The sequence below is a fragment of the Kogia breviceps genome, chromosome 19 (genome assembly GCF_026419965.1).
Source record: "Kogia breviceps isolate mKogBre1 chromosome 19, mKogBre1 haplotype 1, whole genome shotgun sequence".
NCBI classification, from domain to species: Eukaryota; Metazoa; Chordata; class Mammalia; order Artiodactyla; family Physeteridae; genus Kogia; species Kogia breviceps.
The window spans coordinates 12,157,526-12,179,467 of record NC_081328.1 but is presented as its reverse complement, the minus strand read 5'-3'; the positions used below and the strand labels follow the sequence as shown (position 1 = coordinate 12,179,467).

The 21,942-nt window shown below is 45.6% G+C and overlaps 1 protein-coding gene across 2 annotated transcripts in view; it reads right to left on the bottom strand.

Annotated features, from left to right (window-relative positions):
* The window catches only part of SMG6 (SMG6 nonsense mediated mRNA decay factor), a 221,888-nt gene that overhangs the window by 111,085 nt on the left and 88,861 nt on the right, over positions 1-21,942 (bottom strand). For both annotated transcript variants that reach the window (XM_067020989.1, XM_059046651.2), the window contains exons 11-12: positions 13,143-13,259; positions 4,123-4,291 (exon numbers count right to left, since the gene is read on the bottom strand). In XM_067020989.1, the coding sequence (XP_066877090.1) occupies positions 4,123-4,291; positions 13,143-13,259 (286 nt within the window). The remainder of the gene's footprint in view (positions 1-4,122; positions 4,292-13,142; positions 13,260-21,942) is intronic.

Below are 21,942 nucleotides of genomic sequence, written 5' to 3'. Positions count from 1 at the left end.
CAAGGAAAGATGGTAAGACAATGAAAGACAGAAAGGGAATGAAGGGAGCAAGATTAAACAAGGGTCCAAATGTGTCAAGGAGACAATTTGGGAGTAGGGAATTCCTGGAGGAGAAGCAAACTACAATGTAGGCTATCTGATCACCTTATCATAGGATCAGTGAGGAATCTGTCTTTGCAGAGAACAAATGCAGGCGAAGATCAATGAAAACATGCAAAGGAGAGGCGTTAAGTGGAAGCCATTTCCTTCCTACTCTCTTGAGAGCGTTCCTAAACCCTCCAAAATGAAGAGCAGCACAAGAACCTTAAGAGTGTGAGAGGGATGACTGTTCTGACACCTACAGAACAATCTGGAGTATGTTATTCCCTACAGCCTTAAAAGAGAAAGCTCCACAGTATGGAAGATCAGTGGGTACAAGATGTCACTTTGAAACCTACAGAAGAACCACCATACCTTGCCAATCTCTCAACCACAGTATTCACTCGGTGAGTGTCAGGCAGTTACATGAGAAACTAGAAAGAAGGGAGGTAAATTCTTATTCCACTTTCCACTGCTTGGATCTGAAGGCTATGAGGTGGGATGACCCTCAGTGGTGGTCAGACCAGGTTTGCTCTGTCCAACAGTGGCACCAGCCCTCAAACCACCATGCCTTGTGGTCAGGCCCCAGGATGGCAGAGCCCCTCCTTTATGCTTAAACTTGCATTCCAGAGACAACCAACCACTGATCCTGAATGCAAAGGGAGGCAGTGCAGAAGGGGACTCTATTTTCTACCACACTAGCCTAAACTGGACTCATCAAAAAGTAAGTTACAGCTACAGGAACTTGTTTACTAAGCAATCAGATTCAACATATTATTTGGTCAGATTTGCTATCCTTGTGCAGAAAAGTCTGAAAAGACTAAGCAAATTTGATTCGAGTATCCCGACCCCCTCTGCCTTTCTGTAGCCTTGGAGGCGAAGCCCAGCTGGGGATGGACGTAACTTGGACCACATGCCCAGCTGCAGATTGAGCCCTTGCCCAAAGATGGGCAGCAGCTTGCATGAGCCGGCAATGGGCCATTTGCTCCAGCATCCACAGAGAAAACAGATTCAGCACCTCAAGCAAACGAAGCCCAGCACTTCCTGTGTGAGGTTTCCATTTCCTCAGCCAAACAAAAGCCAAAGGGAGCAGGAGAGGGAGGAGGGATAAAGGGAGACAGGTCACAGAAGAGAGTTAGCAGGCCTGATGGCCAGGATATGGGTAAACAGGGGCTGAGTGGACCATATCTAAGGTTGTGAGGTGGGGTGACCCAGGGAAGGCCCAAGCTCCAGGGACAGATGGTCTGCCTCCCCATCCCCCGAGAGGAAGGGAGGAACACTCTGTGACCCCTGCACATGCTCAGAAGCAGTGGCTTCAGATACTTGGAGAGCAGAGCCCTTCCTTGTCAGTTTCTTTCCAAAACTGCAAATTGCCTAGTCGGCATCTTAGATTAACGGCCTGAAAACTTTGAGGCTGTACATGTTAACTCTTCAGTGAACACTGCAGGGAAACAGCTGCCCCCTAGCCAGCAGATTGGTCTGTTCCCTTGTGTGTCCACAGCTCCCCAGCTCAGGCTCAACCCTGGCTCACGAGGCCTCAGCCTGGACTGCATTTTGAAACCTAGAAGGGTTCACAGGAAAGATGCAAAGATTTGTTTGATGCTGTGAGCATCACTCACATGGTTACAGAGCTAGAGCTGGGGAGGCCTGGGGAGGGCAGGCTTAATGGTCCAGGGGTGCTTCCTGGGGTGAGGAGCAAGGAAGAAATGGGACGAAGGAAATGCGGGAAAGAGTCAGACTATATAGTCCACACAGAAAGGTCTAACTGATGGCCAGAAATCTCTACTGCAGTCTTCTCTCTGTGGGTCACCCATGAGTCTGGGAGACTCACATGGCTGGTCCCCAGCCCAGAGAAGCACCCCTCCCCACTCCCTAGAAATGCCACTGGCACCATCCTAGGTATCCATCCTCCATCCTCCAGCATTTTCCCCATCCCAGGGAAAAGCACTGGAGAAGAACAATGAGATGCTGGGTGTGGATGCTTGTTCCCAAACACACATACATACACCCAACACAGAGCCTGAAAGAACTCTGAGTGCACTACACCTGCCAGAGACCACAATACAGCAAATGGGGGAGGCAGGAATGGAGGGAGGGGAGAAAGGGAGAAGGAAAAGTTAAACAGAGAGAAAGAGAGACAGAAACACCAAGGGAGAGACAGCTAGGAAGAGAGAAAGAGTAAGGGAGAGGGAGGGAGGGAGATGGACAGTCAACAGAGTTGACCAGAAATAGGCACCTACATGCACACACATTAGGACACTCTTACGCAAACACAAACACACACACAGTGACCCTAACATACAGAAGAACAAGACACATGGGAACATGGATATAGATGAGAAGCTGGCAAACTTTTTCTGTAATGGGATAGAGAGTAAATAGTTCTGGCTCTGCAGACCATACGGTCTCTGTCACAACTACTCAACTCCACTGCTGCAGTGTGAAAGCAGCCATAGACAAAGTGTAAACAAACAAGCATGGCTGTGTTCCAATACAACTTTATGGACACTGAAATGGGACTTGCATATACTTTTCATAAGTCATGAAGTCTTACTCTTTTTATTTTATTTTTTCAACCATTTAAAAATGTAAGCCATTCTGAGCTCATGGGCCATAGCTTGCTGACCCCTGAAACAGATACACAAACAGCAGAGAGAGACAAATGGAGTCAGGCAAAGAGGCAGGCAGGGACAAGCCAAGACAAGCTGAGACAGGCAGGAGGGACAGGCAGAGGCAGGCAGGGAGACACAGGTGAGGCAGGTGGATACAGGCAGCCCCTGTATCCACATATACAGAAATCCCCTGCCCCGCAACAGAGAGACCTAGACTGACACACAGAGACATACTCACAGACAACTATGGACACGGACACAGGCAGTCTCGGGCACAGACATTCAGGAACATATACAAACACTCCCACAGGACACAGCCACATGCAGAGAGACATGGACAGGACCAAAGCAGACATGGACTGACATGGCCCAAGAATCAGACATAGACATATATATGAACACACAGACATGGAGACAGACACACACCGAAATAGATTCCTCATGGCAACACAGGAACCCTGTAAAGAGATCCACACACAAGGATAGACAGAGACGCAGACACAGATATGGACACAGCACATGGACACACAAACACAGACAGACATGGAAAGGCACACCAAAAGAGCCTTCGATAGACAAATCCCCGGGGATGGACGGACGGACGGACGGACACACACACACACACACACACACACACACACACACACACACACAGACAACCAGACCCAAACAGGCACACCCAGATCTACAACTCACACATCACTACAAACATAAGAAATAGCCCTACCTGGTTGCACAGCAACGTGAATGTACCATGCCACTGACTGTATGCTTAAAAATGGTTATGATGGCAAACGTTGCCACATATATATTTTACCACACGTCATATGGACACACAAAGAGATATACAGAGAAACGCCCGGCAGACACACATACTCCCCAGACCAACACATCCCACATCAACACAAAGAGACAGGGAGAGGGGGCAGGATGTGCTGTGGGGACAGGGATGCAGAGAGTGGGAGAGAGGGGTGCATGCTCTCACCATTCTCCACATACTACAACGTCGTGAGAGGAAGGCAAGGAGACAGAGTGTGCGGGACAGCACGAGTAGCAGCAAGAGCCTAAGAGATGCACAGAGATAAACTAAAAGGGAGAGAAAGAAACAAAGTCTCTCACACACACTGACTGACACCCACCCAGACTCAGCAGGTAGCTGCCGAGACAGTGAGTATGGACGGTACGCAGTAAAAATTAGCAAGATCAAGGGGAAGGAACGAAACAGAACAAGCTATGGTGTGAGAGAGAGAGAGAGAGAGACTGAGAGGAGGAGGAACAGGCTGGAGAACAGGCAAAAACAACCTAATACGTCAGAGGACGAGGAAGGTGTTCAGGGAAGGGGAAACCCCAAGTTCAAAGGAAGAGGGAAGACAGACACAAGCGGGCTGCGGGACGGGGGCTGTGGGAACACGGGTGGGCAAGGTTGACTCACTGTGAGGGCAGATCCAGGGATGTGGGTGGAGGATTCCAGGTATCTGGGTAGCCGAGCATCCAGTCTGACCAGACTTTCACACTGGGGAGCAGTTCCTTCAGGTCCGGGACGAAGGAAGACACCTTGATGTCATCTTGATCCTCCTCCTCCTCAGGACAGGACAGCTGAGCTGCAGAGGCAAAGGGTGAGAACTGGGCCTAGGTCTGCTGTGGCCCCCGCGTGAAGCCTGGGGCACCGGGATGGCAGCAAGCTCTTAGGGAAGGGAGACCAAGTCCACAGGAGAGCTGGGCCCAGAAGCGAAGGACAAGTGCCAGCAACTGAGAGGATTCTGAAAAGCAGGACAAAGAGAGAAGCAGGGCACTGGGTCCGCCCTGCAGACAGCTGTCTCTGCTCCACCTGTGGCCTGGCTGTAGCTGCTACTCTGGCCTCCAGCCCCTGCCCCCACCCACTTTTACCCTTCCTCCAGCACAGTGCTGAGATGGCACCAGGGTTCATGCCCAAACTGTACGACCTGAATTTGATGGTGAGGACGTATCAGAGAAACCCAAATTTTAGGGCGTTCTACAAAGTAAATCTCCTGTACACTTCAAAAATGTTAAGACCATGAAGGACAAAGGAAGACTGAAAAACCATTCCAGATTGCAGGAGACTAAGGAGACATGACATTTAAAAGCAAAGTGTGATCATGGAATGGATCCTAGACCAGAAAGAAACATTTTTCTTAAAATTCTTTTTGGGACAACTGGTACAAACTCAATAAGGCCTGTAGATTCAATAATAGTACTGTATCAATGCTGGCTTCCTGACTGTGATATGACTACTGTGATATAAGAGAATGTCCCCATGACTAGGAAATAACAGTCAAGTATTTGGGGGTAAAAGGCTACCATGTCCAGAACTTACAATCAAATGGTTCAAGAAAAAAAAATAACAGGGACTTCCCTGGTGGCGCAGTGGTTAAGATTCCACCTGCCAATGTAGGGGACATGGGTTCGAGCCCTGGTCCAGGAAGATCCCACATGCCGCGGAGCAACTAAGCCTGTGTGCCACAGCTACTGAGCCAGCCCTCCAGAGCCCATGAACCACAACTACTGAGCCTGCGTGCTGCAACTACTAAAGCCCACATGCCTAGAGCCCGTGCTCCGCAACAAGAAGCCCGTGCACCACAACAAAGAGTAGCCCCTGCTCGCCACAACTAGAGAAAGCCCACGCACAGCAACAAAGATCCAACACAGCCAAAAATAAAACAAAATAAATAAATTTTAAAAATAAATAATAGGCCTTCCCTGGTGGTGCAGTGGTTGAGAGTCCACCTGCCGATGCAGGGGACACGGGTTCGTGCCCCAGTCTGGGAAGATCCCACATGCTGCGGAGCGGCTAGGCCCGTGAGCCATGGCCGCTGAACCTGCGCGTCTGGAGCCTGTGCTCCGCAACAGGAGAGGCCACAACAGTGAGAGGCCCGCGTATCGCAAATAAATAAATAAATAAATAAATAAATAACAATAACCATTAGGTATAGGTGTGTGTGTGGAAAGAGAGAGAACTTAAAAGCAAATATGGTAAAATGTTATCAATTAGGGAATCTGGGTGAAGGGTATGTATGAGAGCTGTTAGTATTATTCTTGCAACTTTTCTGTAAATTTGAAATTGTTTCCAAATAGTTACCTCTACCGTCCCTCCAAGAAACAGGCAGTCCCAGAGGCTAGAGACATTCACAAAAGCTGATGCGGGGTTCAAGATGGCGAAGTAGAAGGACGTGCGCTCACTCCCTCTTGCGAGAACACTGGAATCACAACTAGCTGCTGAACAATCATCAACAGGAAGACACTGGAACCCACCAAAAAAGATGCCCCACACCCAAAGACAAAGGAGAAGCCGCAATGAGATGGTAGGAGGGGCGCAATCACAATAAAATCAAATCCCATAACTGCTGGGTGGGTGACTCACAGACTGGAGAACACTTATACCACAGAAGTCCACCCACTGGAGTGAAGGTTCTGAGTACCATGTCAGGCTTCCCAACCTGGGGGTCTGGCAACAGGAGGAGGAATTCCTAGAGAATGAGACTTTGAAGGCTAGTGGGATTTGACTGCAGGACTTCGACAGGACTGGGGGAAACAGAGACTCCACTCTTGGAGGGCACACACAAAGTAGTGTGTGCATCAGGACCCAGGGGAAGGGGCAGTGACCCCATAGAAGACTGAACCAGACATACCTGCCTGTGTTGGAGGACCTCCTGCACAGGTGGGGGGTGGCTCACCGTGAGGACAAGGACACTGGCAGCAGGAGTTCTTCCGGGAAGTACTCTTTGCCTGAGCCCTCCGAGAGTCTGCCATTAGCCCCACCAAAGAGCCATAGGCTCCAGTGCTGGGTAGCCTCAGGCCAAAGAACCAACAGGGAGGGAACGCAGCCCCACACATCAGCAGACAAGTGGATTACAGTTTTACTGAGCTCTGACCCCCAGAGCAACACCCAGCTCTACCCACCACCAGTCCCTCCCATCAGGAAGCTTGCACAAGCCTCTTAGATAGCCTCATGTACCAGATGGCAGACAGCAGAAGCAAGAAGAACTACAATCCTGCAGCCTGTGGAAGGAAAACCACATTCACAGAAAAATAGACAAAATGAAAAGGCAGAGGACTATGTACCAGATGAAGGAACAAGATAAAACCCCAGAAAAACAACTAAATGAAGTGGAGATAGGCAACCTTCCACAAAAAGAATTCAGAATAATGATAGTGAAGATGATCCAGGACCTTGGAAAAAGAATGGAGGCAAAGATCAAGAAGATGCGAGAAATGAAGACCTAGAAGAATTAAAGAACAAACACCTAGAAGAATTAAAGAACAAACAAACAGAGAGGAACAATACAATAACTGAAATGAAAAATACACCAGAAGGCATCAATAGCAGAATAACTGAGGCAGAAGAACGGATAAGTGACCTGGAAGACAGAATGGTGGAATTCACTGCCGCGGAACAGAATAAAGAAAAAAGAATGAAAAGAAATGAAGACAGCCTAAGAGACCTCTGGGACAACATTAAGTGCAACAACATTCGCATTATAGGGGTCCCAGAAGGAGAAGAGAGAGAGGAAAGGACCAGAGAAAATATTTGAAGAGATTATAGTCGAAAACTTCCCTAACATGGGAAAGGAAATAGCCACCCCCGTCCAGGAAGCGCAGAGTACCAGGCAGGATAAACCCAAGGAGAAACATGCCGAGACACATGGTAATCAAATTGACAAAAATTAAAGACAAAGAAAAATTATTGAAAGCAACAAGGGAAAAACGACAAGTAACACACAAGGGAACTCCCATAAGGTTAACAAGCTGATTTCTCAGCAGAAACTCTACAAGCCAGAAGGGAGTGGCACGATATACTTAAAGTGATGAAAGGGAAGTACCTACAACCAAGATTACTCTACCTGGCAAGGATCTCATTCAGATTTGATGGAGAAATCAAAAGCTTTACAGACAAGCAAAAGCCAAGAGAATTCAGCACCACCAAACCAGTTCTACAACAAATGCTAAAGGAACTTCTCTAAGCAGAAAACACAAGAGAAGGAAAGGACCTACAAAAACAAATGCATAGCAATTAAGAAAATGGTAATAGGAACATACATATCGATAATTACCTCAAACGTGAATGGATTAAATGCTCCAACCAAAAGACACAGGCTCGCTGAAAGGATACAAAAACAGGATCCATATATATGCTGTCTACAAGAGACCCACTTCAGACCTAGGGACACATATAGACTGAAAGTGAGGGGATGGAAAAAGATATTCCATGCAAATGGAAATCAAAAGAAAGCTGATGTAACAAGACTCGTATCAGATAAAATAGACTTTAAAATAAAGAATGTTACAAGAGACAAGAAGGACACTACATAATGATCAAGGGATCAATCCAAGAAGAAGATATAACAATTATAAAGATATATGCACCCAACATAGGAGCACCTCAATACATAAGGCAGCTGCTAACAGCTATAAAAGAGGAAATCGACACTAACACAATAATAGTGGGGGACTTTAACACCTCACTTACACCAATGGACAGAACATCCAGACAGAAAATTAGTAAGGGAACACAAGCAATGACACAATAGACTAGATCGATTTAATGATATTTATAGGACATTCCATCCAACACCAGCAGATTACACTTTCTTCTCAAGTGCACACAGAACATTCTTGGGTCACAAATCAAGCCTCGATAAATTTAAGAAAACTGAAATCATATCAAGCAACTTTTCCGACCACATGCTATCAGGTTAGAAATCAATTACAGGGGAAAAAACATAAAAAACACAAACACACTGAGGCTAAACAATATGTTACTAAATAACCAAGAGATCACTGAAGAAATCAAAGAGGAAATTAAAAAATACCTAGAGACAAATTACAACAAAAACACGACAATCCAAAACCTATGGGATGTAGCAAAAGCAGTTCTAAGAGGGAAGTTTATACCAATACAAGCCTACTTCAAGAAACAAGAAAAATCTCAAATAAACCATCTAACCTTACATCTAAAGGAACTAGAGAAAGAAGAAAAAACAAAACCCAAAGTTAGTAGAAGGAAAGAAATCATAAAGATCAGAGCAGAAATAAATGAAATAGAAACAAAGAAAACAATAGCAAAGATCAATAAAACTAAAAGCTGTTTCTTTGAGAAGATAAACAAAAGTGATAAACCTTCAGCCAGACTCATCAAGGAAAAGAGGGAGAGGACTCAAATCAATAAAATTAGAAATGAAAAAGGAGAAGTTACAATGGACACCACAAAAATACAAAGCATCATAAGAGACTACTACAAGTAACGCTATGCCAGTGAAATGGACAACCTGGAAGAAATGGACAAATACTTAGAAAGGTATAAACTTCCAAGACGGAACCAGGAAGAAATAGAAAATATGAACAGACCAGTCACAAGTAATGAAATTGAAACTGTGATTAAAAATCTTCCAACAGGGGGCTTCCCTGGTGGTGCAGTGGTTGAGAGTCCGCCTGCCGATGCAGGAAACACGGGTTCGTGACCCGGTCTGGGAAGATCCCACATGCCGCGGAGCGGCTGGGCCCGTGAGCCATGGCCGCTGGGCCTGCGCGTCCGGAGCCTGTGCTCCGCAACGGGAGAGGCCACAACAGTGAGAGGCCCACGTACCACAAAAAAAAAAAAAAAAATCTTCCAACAGGGCTTCCCTGGTGGCGCAGTGGTTGAGGGTCTGCCTGCCGATGCAGGGGACACGGTTCGTGCCCCGGTCCGGGAAGATCCCACATGCCGCGGAGCAGCTAGGCCTGCAAGCCATGGCTGCTGAGCCTGCGCGTCCGGAGCCTGTGCTCCGCAACGGAAGAGACCACAACAGTGAGAGGCCCGCGTACCGCAAAAAAAAAAAAAAAAAAAAAAACTTCCAACAAACAAAAGTCCAGGACTAGATGGCTTCACAGGTGAATTCCATCAAACATTTAGAGAAGAGCTAACACCCATCTTTCTCACACTCTTCCAAAAAACTGCAGAGCAAGGAACACTCCCAAACTCATTCTATGAGGTCATCATCACCCTGATACCAAAACCAGACAAAGATACTACAAAAAAAGAAAATTACAGACCAATATCACTGATGAGTACAGATGCAAAAATCCTCAACAAAATACTAGCAAACAGAATCCAACAACACATTAAAAGGATCATACACCACGATCAAGTGGGATTTATCCCAGGGATGCAAAGATTCTTCAATATATGCAAATCAATCAGTGTGATACACCAATATTAACAAATTGAAGAATAAAAACCATATGATCATCTCAATAGATGCAGAAAAAGCTTTTGACAAAATTTAATACCCATTTATGATAAAAACTCTCCAGAAAGTGGGCACAGAAGGAACCTACCTCAACATAATAAAGGCCACATACAACAAACCCACAGCAAACATCATCCTCAATGGTGAAAAACTGAAAGCATTTCCTCTAAGATCAGGAACAAGACAAGGATGTCCACTCTCGCCACTCTTATTCAACATAGTTTTGGAAGTCCTAGTCACGGCAATCAGAGAGGAAAAAGAAAGAAAAGGAATACAAATTGGAAAAGAAGTAGTGAAACTGTCACTGTTTTCAGATGACATGATACTATACATAGAGAATCCTAAAGAGGCCACCAGAAAACTACTAGAGCTAATCAATGAATTTGGTAAAGTTGTAGGGCACAAAATTAATGCACAGAAATCTCTTGCATTCCTATACACCAACAATGGAAGATCAGAAAGAGTAATTAAGGAAACAATCCCATTCACCACTGCAAGAAAAAGAATAAAATACCTAGGAATAAACCTACCTGAGGAGGTAAAAGACCTGTACTCAGAAAACTATAAAACACTGATGAAACAAATCAAAGATGACACAAACAGATGGAGAGATATACCATGTTCTTGGATTAAGAGAATCAATACTGTGAAAACGACTATACTACCCAAAGCAATCTACAGATTCAATGCTATCCCTATCAAACTACCAGTGGCATTTTTTACAGAACTAACAAGAAATCTTAAAATTTGTATGAAGACACAAAAGATCCCAAATAGCCAAAGCAGTCTTGAGGGAAAAAAACGGAACTGGAGGAATCAGACTGCCTGACTCCAGACTATACTACAAAGCTACAGTAATCAAGACAATATGGTACTGACACAAAAAGAGAAACATAGATCAATGGAACAGGCTAGAAAGTCCAGAGATAAACCCACGCACCTATGGTCAACTAATCTATGACAAAGGAGACAAGGATATACAATGGAGAAAAGACAGTCTCTTCAATAAATGGTGCTGGGAAAACTGGACAGCTACATGTAAATGAAATTAGAACATTCCCTAACACCATACACAAAAATAAACTCAAAATGGATTAGAGACCTAAATATAAGACTGGACACTATAAAACTCTTAGAGCAAAACACAGGAAGAACCCTCTTTGACATAAATCACAGCAAGATCTTTTTTGATCCACCTCCTAGAGTAATGGAAATAAAAACAAAAATAAACAAATGGGACCTAATGAAACTTAAAAGCTTTTGCAAAGCAAAGGAAACTACAAACAAGACAAAAAGACAACCCTCAGAATGGGAGAAAATATTTGCAAACAAATCAATGGACAAAGGATTAATCTCCAAAATATATAAACAGCTCATGCAGCTCAATATTTAAAAAGCAAACAACCCAATCAAAAAATGGGCAGAAGACCTAAATAGACATTTCTCCAAAGAAGATATACAGATGTCCAAGAAGCACATGAAAAGCTGCTCAACATCACTAATTATTACAGAAATGCAAATCAAAACTACAATGAGGTATCACCTCACACCAGTTAGAATGGGCATCATCAGGAAATCTACAAACAACAAATGCTGGAGAGGGTATGGAGAAAAGGGAACCCTCTTGCACTGCTGGTGGGAATGTAAATTGATACAGCCACTATGGAGAACAGTATGGAGGTTCCTTAAAAAACTAAAAATAGAATTACCATACGACCCAGCAATCCCACTACTGGGCATATACCCAGAGAAAACCATAATTCAAAAAGACACATGCGGGTTTCCCTGGTGACACAGTGGTTAAGAATCTGCCTGTCAATGCAAGGGACATGGGTTCGAGCCCTGGCCCGGGAAGATCCCACATGCTGCAGAGCAACTAAGCCTGTGCGCCACAACTACTGAGCCTGAGCTCTAGAGCCCGCAAGCCACAACTACTGAGCCCACGTGCCACAATTACTGAAGCCTGCACACCTAGAGCCCATGCTCCGCAACAAGAGAAGCCACAACGAGGAGTCGGCGCACCGCAACAAAGAGCAGCCCCCACTCACCGCAACTAGAGAAAGCCCGCGCACAGCAACAAAGATCCAACACGGCCAAAAGCCAAAAATAAAATAAATAATTTATACATATTTTTTTAAAAAGACACATGCACCCCAACGTTCATTGCAGCACTATTTACAACAGCCAGGACATGGAAGCAACCTAAATGCCCATCGACAGACGAATGGATAAAGAAGCTGTGGTACATATATACAATGGAATATTACTGACCATAAAAAGAAGCGAAATTGGGTCATTTGTAGAGATATGGATGGATGTAGAGGCTGTCATACAGAGTGAAGTAAGTCAGAAAGAGAAAAACAAATATCGTGTATTAACGCATATATGTGGAACCTGGAAAAATGGTACAGATGAACCAGTGTGCAGGGCAGAAATAGACACACAGATGTAGAGAACAAAGGTATGGACACCAAGGGGGGAAAGTGGAGGTGGGAGTGGGGTGGTGGGATGAATTGGGAGATTGGGATTGACATGTATACACTGATGTGTATAAAATGGATAACTAATAAGAACCTGCTGTATAAAAAAATAAATTAAATTAAAAAAATTTTTTTAAAAAAAGCTGATGTGGCAGGGGAACAACAGAGGGGCCTCACCACTCATCAAAACTAATCCAGAAGCTGAAAGAAAGGTACACCCTTCAGACCTACCTTACACGGCTCAGCAATCAGGCTTAGAATTCTAAGGGCAGCCTTAACGGATAAGGGGACACTGCTCAAAGGGCTAAAAAGAACCCCTGCTCTGGTCCAGTGAATCTACTGAGATGGCTGGTCCACAGTGGTTATAGCCCCCACCAGGTACCCGACAAACAGGGACATACAGATAAGAGGGGGAACCAAAATATGGATTATGAACACCAAGGGAAACTCATTTTTCTTTCTTTTTTTTTTTAAGTTGCAGGAACATGCAGTAGTACATTGAAAATCCTAACTATTAAAGGTGAAAAGAGAGAGAGGAGGAAAGAGGCCTCCTCTCCTTTCTATAAGGAGGAAAGAGAGCCATAGAGGAAATGGGACTAGTTAGGTGGGCAAAAGGAAGCCTGGAGTAGAGGGAGAAGACGCAAAGAAAGCAGCATGGCATTCTGAGCTTGTCTGGGCCGGACCCAGGAGCTGGGAAGTCCACCAGTCAGGGCCCCTCATCTGCTTACCTTTGGCTGATTCCTTCAGTAAGTAGGTGCAGCGCTGCACCAGGAGAGAAAACATGGCCAGGCCCAGGGCTGCGGCTTGCTCCTGGATCACGGAGCGACACTCCTCCGAGAAGCAGTCTGAGCAGGAGCAAAGGAAAGTCCATCAGTATCCTGGGGGCCAAGGGCTCCTCTTCCCCACCTTACTAAGTGCAAGTCCTTGCTTGTGTCACCGAGCTCCTTTCCCTTCATCTAAGACTGGTGGTGTAATATTCCCTCTCTCAAAGGGTAGTCGAAAGGCTAGATAAAGTAATGCACGTGAAGCGCTTACCACGATGACCGGCCTGTGGGTAAGCACTCAGTAAGGTTATTATAAGGCTCACCTGTGTGAGTTCTGTATCACCTCACTTCCCCAGGATCAGTTACCCCAAGGTCTGAGCCACAGCTACACGCTCTCTGCCTTTAGCTGCCTGCTGATGACGTGAAGCAATAGCAACAAGAAACCATATTTAATTAACTTAGTCTCTCTAATGTGTAGATAGCGGGAATACAATCACCAATTAAGATCAGAAAAATACACATTTAAACGTTATCTTCTTGAATCACCAACCTTTGGTTCCATCCTTACCTTCTCTCTGTTCCTCCTCCTCAGAGAACACACATGAAACAAATAACCTATTTTCACCGCATGAGTTAACTTTATATAGGACAGCGCATGGCACATAACAAGCACTTAATCAGTGTTAGCTTTAATTTTCACAAGTTCTTTCCCCTAGGGCTAAGAAATAAATCTGGTTTCCAATACTAGCACCCTATCCCCCTCACTTTCTCAGCCTGCCCAACTTCCCTCTGGCTGCAGGTCAGGGAAAGGAGCCACCTTGGTGGTGGCCAGGGCTATTCTTTAGTGGGAACTACATACACACCTTCAAACCACTGCCTGTACCTGCCCCTTGTCCGTGGCCCTCCCTGATAGGCACGTCATCCAGACGTGAGAGAAACAGGCGACACACAGAAGGCAGCAGTCCAGCCTGCAGCCTCAGAGCAGGGAGCAGGAGACACCCTATACTCACAGGAGACAGAATCAGGGGCCAGGCTCGCTTGCTTTGGCAGCAGCTGATCTGTTAATTCCTTCTGTCTGAATACAGGAGAACTCCCAGAATCTCCAGGTGTTAAAAGGATAATTAGCCACATGTTTGATCTCTGTCCCTGCTTGCATTTTAACCTCAGTAGCCAAGGGGGAGCCCTCTTGCCTCTCCCCTCATTGATACTCATCTTTCCAGTGGGGCCTAATTGAAGTCTTTACTCCAGGAGATGCTACACAACCACAGTCATTCCTAACCGTCTTGGCCACAGGAGCAAACATGACTGGAGTATGCAAAGCCAGCCCCAAACCACTTTAGAAAGCCCTGGGGGTGAGAAGGAACCGGCTGCTGTTCAGAAGGTCCCAACATATGAATAGCATCAGCGTAGCAATTCTTCTATAGTGGCTTTCCTGCCATCCTTCCAGATGCCCAATGGTCCCAAATGTCACCCTCTAACTTTCCAGTTCAACTGTGGCAGGCAGTAAGGAAGTGGTAACAAGCCATGTGATTAGAATAGATCATCAGGGGCTTCCCTAGTGGCGCAGTGGTTGGGAGTACGCCTGCCGATGCAGGGGACACGGGTTCGTGACCCGGTCTGGGAGGATCCCACATGCCGCGGAGCGGCTGGGCCCGTGAGCCATGGCCGCTGAGCCTGCGCGTCCGGAGCCTGTGCTCCGCAACGGGAGAGGCCACAGCAGTGAGAGGCCCGCGTACCGGGAAAAAAAAAAAAAAAAAAAAAGAATAGATCATCAGCCTCATTCTTCTTCTGGTAAGGCCCTAAACCTGTGCTAGAGAGACAAAAAAACAAGCATCTAAGAACAAAGCGGATGGAGGATGGAAAGTAGGGAAAGGGAAGATGTGTAAGCCATCCCAAGGAAAAGTTGCCAACTTCTCTCCTCCACCCTAACTATAGGCAACAGGACTTTCTGTACCACCCCAGCTCAGCCCAGGCCCCTGCCAAGCACTGCCAGCAGCCTGCCTCTAATTAGCAACAAATCCCAGCATGGGAGAATAAGTCTATAACAGAGGGAACTAGGAGAGGAGGAGTAGAGACCACATCCTGGTAGTTGGTACACTGAGTACGCATTAGTGCCCCCTCATCAGTTGGGCATCTTGGGCAGAAGTTACCTGCACATAGAAGAGGCCCTCAGAAGGGATGGAGGGGGGTATCTTCGCTCCAAGCACTGGCAGAAGTCCAACACTACAAAAAGACACTCTCTTCAGCCTCAATAAGGATAAGATAGGGCAAAGGGAGATGACTTTCACCAAGACCATTTCTTTTTTTATGATGAACATCAACCTCAGGTTAGACTCCTTCTCAGAGTGCACAGGGCTAGGGCTCAAGGGGGAGAGCTAACTGCTTACGAACGATGACACTGAGGCCTCTGGGGAGTCCAGGCTGGCTCCTTTTTAAAGCTTCTTGCAATAAGGTCTGGGGACCAGGTGGGGAAGCGACAACTGGAGCCTCTCTGCTGTGTCTGGAAGGGCTCAACTACGTCTCAGGGCAGCAACTAAAAGGTAGCTTCATGACTGCTCTGCTCTTGGCCATGGTTATGTCACCTCAACCCTTCACCCATCCCCCCACCCCTCCATCTCCTCAGGAAGGGCCTGACAGCACTCCCTGCTGTGTTCTGGTTTGACCGATGGGGAGGTACAAATCAGTAAGCTGTTCTGCTCTGATGAAGCAGGTGGTGATATCACAGCTATCTGGGGGTCAGAATGCCTGGGTCTCCGTCAGCTCTTCATACAGAGCACTTTCTGGAAGGCCTGCCCTCCTCCAAGGCTCAGTGGTACCACAGGCACTGAGCATCTACAGTGTCCTTGACCCTGTGCTGAAGAAAAAGCTACAAATAAAACAGGATCCCTGCAATCTTAGGACCTTGCAAACGGTTTATTTACCCCCCAGTAACCATGGCAACTCAGACCCAGTGCCTCCAGGAAGAAATGTATTAAGTGCTATGGTATCTTCAGGAGATGCTCTGTGCTTCACTTAGGCTTCTGTGGACTAGAAGCTGTAAGATGCCAGTCCTTGAGACGTACCCACGCTTATGCAAGTGGGTAGGAAAACAGCATCCAGATTCCCAGGTCCGCCCACTCTAGGGTTAGGCCTAGGAAACTGGTCCCGGTCTTACAGATGCCCATATATATCCCTAGAGCGGGCTGGGCCAGGCCAACATGTGATGTGGGGTGGGGAAGGAAAAAGCATTGTTCGCCTTGGTATTTGCCTGGGTTCCTCTGGCTTTGAGTCAGGTAGCTGGAGCCTGACATGAACTGAGGAACTCATTAACATTGTGAAACAGCCTTTTCCCTTCTTTCCAAAAGCAGGCTTGCTCAAGGGTGTAGGGGGATGGTTCTGGCTAAGGAAGTCAGATGGAAATATTTCTTACCAAGAAAGTCACCTGAAGTCTGAACTTGGTTCTGCCCCTTCCCACATGCTCTCAGATGGTCAGGTGACCACATCTCCCACTATTCCTCAGGCCAAATACCTGTTCAAGCAGAAACACTCTTCCCGATCCTATGTAACAGGGAGACCTTCTCATTTTTCTGAGAACATATTCATGGAAAACATAAACCAACTGTCGTCAAAGTTGTATGAAATCAGGAAATGGAGCGGCCGGGAGAAGGCTGCCATGTGGCCGGATGTTATGTATTTCTAATTAGTGCTATACATCTTTCAACAGCAAGTGTCCTTCTGCTGGGAAACACAACACACTGCCCTTGTTATTGTAACTGTCAGAGAAGTGCTTAAACAGATAATCTCCAGGAAAAGTGATAAACACGTCCCCTCTCCCACCAGTGTGTGTGCGACGGTGCTGCCAAAGCAAAGCTGTGCTTGACGGCTCCAGGATGGCAGAGCGTCCTCCTGCAGGAAATGGGAGCGAGGCAGGAGGGGGAGAGGGAAGAGGAAGGCAGGAGAGGCAGGCCCACCTGCCCGGACCCACTGAGCCCAGCCAGGGGACAGTGGTTCAGAACCATTGCTTCTGATCAATTCCTGGGTCGCGGAGAGACCTGGAGGAAACCAGAGGTTTGCCGGGTCACAGAAAAACCTGGCAGCGACGGAACAAGCAGAGTTCGCCTGGTGCACACAGCCAACTTCCTAGCAAGAGAATGAGAAGAGTAATGAAGGGAAGACACAGGATGGATGACACATAAGTCTGCTACCCTGACAGCCGCAGAAGGCATTCAGAGGGCACTGGGGTCCACTCGCCACTCCAGCAGAGAGAACCAACCATTTGCTCAGCTGCTTCACTAATAGCCGGAGAAAAATGCAGGCAAGACCACTTATTCACTGATTCCGTCCCCACTGGCTCCTCCCAGAGAGAGGAAATGAATGGTCAGTCACCTCCAAACTAACACCACCTGGAGGCGATTTGTTGGCTCTTATCTTTCAGACATGAGGCTGCTTTTCTCATGAGTCAGTCACCAGTCAGACACAGAGCTGGCACAGTTCCTGAGCAGCCCACCAAAACCTCCTTGTCTACAGGAAGTGGGCAGTGAGAGCATCTTTCGACTGCTGCTGTGTGAGCCATAGAGTTGCCTGTGGCAGCTGCTGGCTGAAAGGGAGGTGGCAGAAGCAGCCGTTTCATAGGAACCATACAAAAATCTCACAGCAAAAGGAGAGATGTCCGGGCCATCATTTTATTCCCCAAGGAGGAGAATGAATGAGTCAGAAAAATCAGGCACCAATACACCCAAGCAAATTATTCACGCACAATGGCAGAACACAGGCTGACTGGGTGGAAGGCAATCCATGACATTTCCCTGAACAAGGTACGTCTGAGACAAGACAAAGGAACATGGAAGGTAATGTTTCTTCCCTAAGAGCCCCTACTCCTTTTGGATTTTCTAGGATTATAAAACTCTGACTTCTTTTAGCGGGTAGATGTCGGGGCAAAGGAAATCCCAACCTCCTAACAAAGTGACCTCTCAGACTAATTCCAAAGTTGTTTATTTAGCCCAATTGTGGAGGATATAAAGGAAAACAGGATACTGTCCATGAGAAGATGATATTCTAATGAGGAAGACAGGAAGAATACACAAACTCCCAAAGAGCTGTAATTCAAGACAATGTATTATTACATGCCATAGAAAGGTGGAAATAAGATGCTGTCTCTCACCAGAAGGAAAGAAAATCATTTCCAGCTAGTGTATATCAGGCAAGGTTTCATAGAAGAGAGCACTTCTGAGCAGGGCTGCAAAAGATGAACTGGGCAGGATGAAGGAGGGATTGAGCGTGCTAAAGAGGCATGCAGGTAGGGACACACCAGACATGTACCCAGACAGCAAGCACTGTACTCGGCACGTGATAAAACAGAGACCACAAAGCACAGGGCCTGCGATGCCACAGCAAGGAGCACAGGCTTGACCCAACAGGCGGTGAGGACGGCACTTGCTCAAGTTTCCTGAGTGAAGGCAGAGGTGAGTATTTTATGAAGGTTAATCCAGTTAAAGCATTCAGGACAGATTAGCATAGCTGGAAAAAAGTAACAGGGAGGCAAACTGGTTGGGAAGCTAAGAGGACATGAACTTGTTTGAATTAAGAGGAATTACATGTAGAGCACTTCGTAAACTTTATAATGCCAAATAAATGTAACATCTTTCTTATAAGAGGTGGGAGAGGGAATGGAAAGGAGTGCACAGATGTGAGAAATGCTGCAGAAGGAAAATCAAGAGAAGAGAAGGTGGAGATGATGTGGGGGAGGGAAGGACTCTCACTGATAATCTCAGCAAGTTCCAGAGGATCCTGAGACCTCAAAAAGGTTAACACCCACCAAACCAGATCCAGGAAAGGGGTAGAAATGTGGGAATGCAGAACACCTGGAGAGAGGGAGGGGTCCCCAGGCTCCCGCCCACTTGGCTCTGGGCCAGTCCTGTCTTTCCAGAACAAAGACACTTCAGGGGGTCAAAAATACTTGAGGAAGACCTTGCAGAAAGAGGCCTGGGAAGTCTGAACTGGTTCTCCCTGTGGAAGCCATTAGATATTCAGCACTTCATTTGTTTCCAATTCTTGTAAGAGTGCAGCTCCAGGCTGTGGGGTTGAGAGGCTCCTCTCTGACGTAACCAGGAAGCAGCTGCAAAATTAAGGAATCCCTCATGACATCATAAAAAGGGTCGATGGTTTACTGGGGAAAGTATAAAAATTAATTACATATTCCCACATGACTCCCTTCCCCTAAACCTGTACACACCCCCTCCCACCCCCACACATTCTCTCATCAACACCACCCAGAAGCCACCTTGATGAACAGGGTACAAAAGGGCAAACAAAACCCAGGAAGAAAAAGTTCTTTGATGCACCCACTGTCTGCACCACACATTTGGAACTTAACAGTGATGCCTAGTCCTGGAAATTTTATACATATAGCATGTTTCCTCAACAAAATTATAAGCCCCTTGAGGACAAGAGCTATGTCAAGACTTCACATCCTTGAAAATTAGCACCATGAAGGGGTTCAAGAAACATGTGCTGCTCTTAACAGCAGGTACACTTGCCTCTCTATTTGTGGATCATAAATGATGATTCCACTGTGGCCAGAAATAATAACTAAGATATAGGGAGAGCTGTGTTAGACTCAGAGCATTCATATATATATATAATCTCAGAGCTTTACAAAAGATTTGCACAGGAGGTGTTATTCTCCCTTTCTGACAGTTGAGAAACTAGGCTCAGAGAAGTTAAATGACTTGCTCTAGGTCACAAAGTCAGTTAGGTGTCAGAGATGGGATTTGAATCCAAGTCTGTCTGCTCTTACACCTACACTGTTTCCATACCTGGTGTTTTTGGTTTTTGGTTTTGGGTTTCGGCCGTGCTGCACAGCTTCCGGGATCTTGGTTCCCCGACCAGGGAGTGAACCTGGGCCCTCGGCACTGGACCACCAGGGAATTCTCCATACCTGGTTTTCAAATGCCTGTGATTCAAGTTTCAAACTCCAACTCCTCCTTCTCTCCTTTTCCATGAACATGAAAACCTCACACCACTCCACAGTTCTGCACAAAAAGCTCTGAGATAACTGTATGGCAACTGAAATTAAAAACACAGTATTGCCCCCAAAAAAGAAATACTTAGGTGTAAATCTAACAAAATATGAAGGGGATCCTATGCTGAAAATTACAAGTGTTGATGAAAGAAATAAAAGATGACCCAAAATAATTGGAGAGACTTACCATGTTCATGGATTGGAAGAATCAATATCACAGAGATGTCAATTCTTCCCACAAAGATTTAAAGGTTTAGCACAATTACTATCAGAATCTCAGCAAAATTATTTTGTAGACGAAAACAAGCTTATTCTAAAGTTTATGTGGAAAGGCAAAGGACCTAGAATAGCTAAAACGATTGTGCAAAAGAACAAAGTGGGAGGAATTATCGCTCCTGATGTTAAGTCAAACAAAGGAGGATAGCCTTTTCAACAAATATTTGCTCGAGCAACTAGATATCCACAAACAAACAAAGAACCTTGACCTAAATCTCACGCGTTATACAAAAGTTAACTGAAAATGGATCAAAGACTTACACGTAAAACATAAGACTATAAAACTTTTAGACAAAAAATAGAAAAAAATCATCAGGATCTAGGACTAAGTGAAGAATTCTTGGACTTGATGCAAAAAGCACAATCTATAAAAGGAAAATTGGTATGCTAGACCTCATAAAAATTAAAATCTTTCGCTCTGTAAGAGGATGAAAAAGCAAATTATAGACTAGGAAAATGTATTTGCAAACTACATATCTTACACAGGACTAGTATCTATACTACATTAAGAACTCTCAAAACTCACCAGTAAAGAAAACAAACAGTCCAATTAGAAAATGGGCAAAAGACATGAACAGACATTTTACCAAAAAGGATATACACGTGAAATATAAGCACATGAAAAGATGTTCAATATCATTAGCCATTAGGGAAATCAAAGTTAAAAGTACAGTGTTAAAATTATATATCAGGGGCTTCCTGGTGGCGCAGTGGTTAGGAATCCACCTGCCAATGCAGGGGACACGGGTTCGAGCCCTGGTCCGGGAAGATCCCACATGACGCGAAGCAACTAAGACCGTGTGCCACAACTACTGAGCCTGCGCTCTAGAGCCCGCAAGCCACAACTACTGAGCCTGTGTGCCACAACTACTGAAGCCTGCACGCCTAGACCTGTGCTCTGCAACAAGGGAAGCCAGTGCAATGAGAAGCCCACGCACCACAATGAAGAGTAGCCCCCGCTCGCTGCAACTAGAGAAAGCCCGCGTGCAGCAATGAAGACACAATGCAGCCAAAAATAAATAAATAAAATAAATTTATTTTTTAAAAACAAAAAACTACTTATCAGAATAGCTAAAACAAAAAATAGTAACAACACCAAAAAGCTGATGAGGATGCAGAGAAATTGGACCATACATACCTAGCTGATTGGAAAATAAAATGGTACAGCCATTCTGAAAAACAGTTTGGCAGTTCCTTCTAAAACTAATAATGCACTTATGATATGACTCAGCAATTATACTCTTGGGCATTTATCCCAGAGAAATAAAAACTTATGTTTGCACAAAAACCTGTACGCTAATGTTTATAGCAGCTTTATTGATAATAGCTTAAAACTGGAAACAACCCAGATGTTCTTCACTGGATGAATGGTTAAACAAACTGTGGAACATCCATACTATGGAATACTACTCAGCCATAAAAAGAAAAGAACTGGTACATGCAATAACCTGGACAGACCGTCAGGGAATTATGCTGAGTGAAAACAGC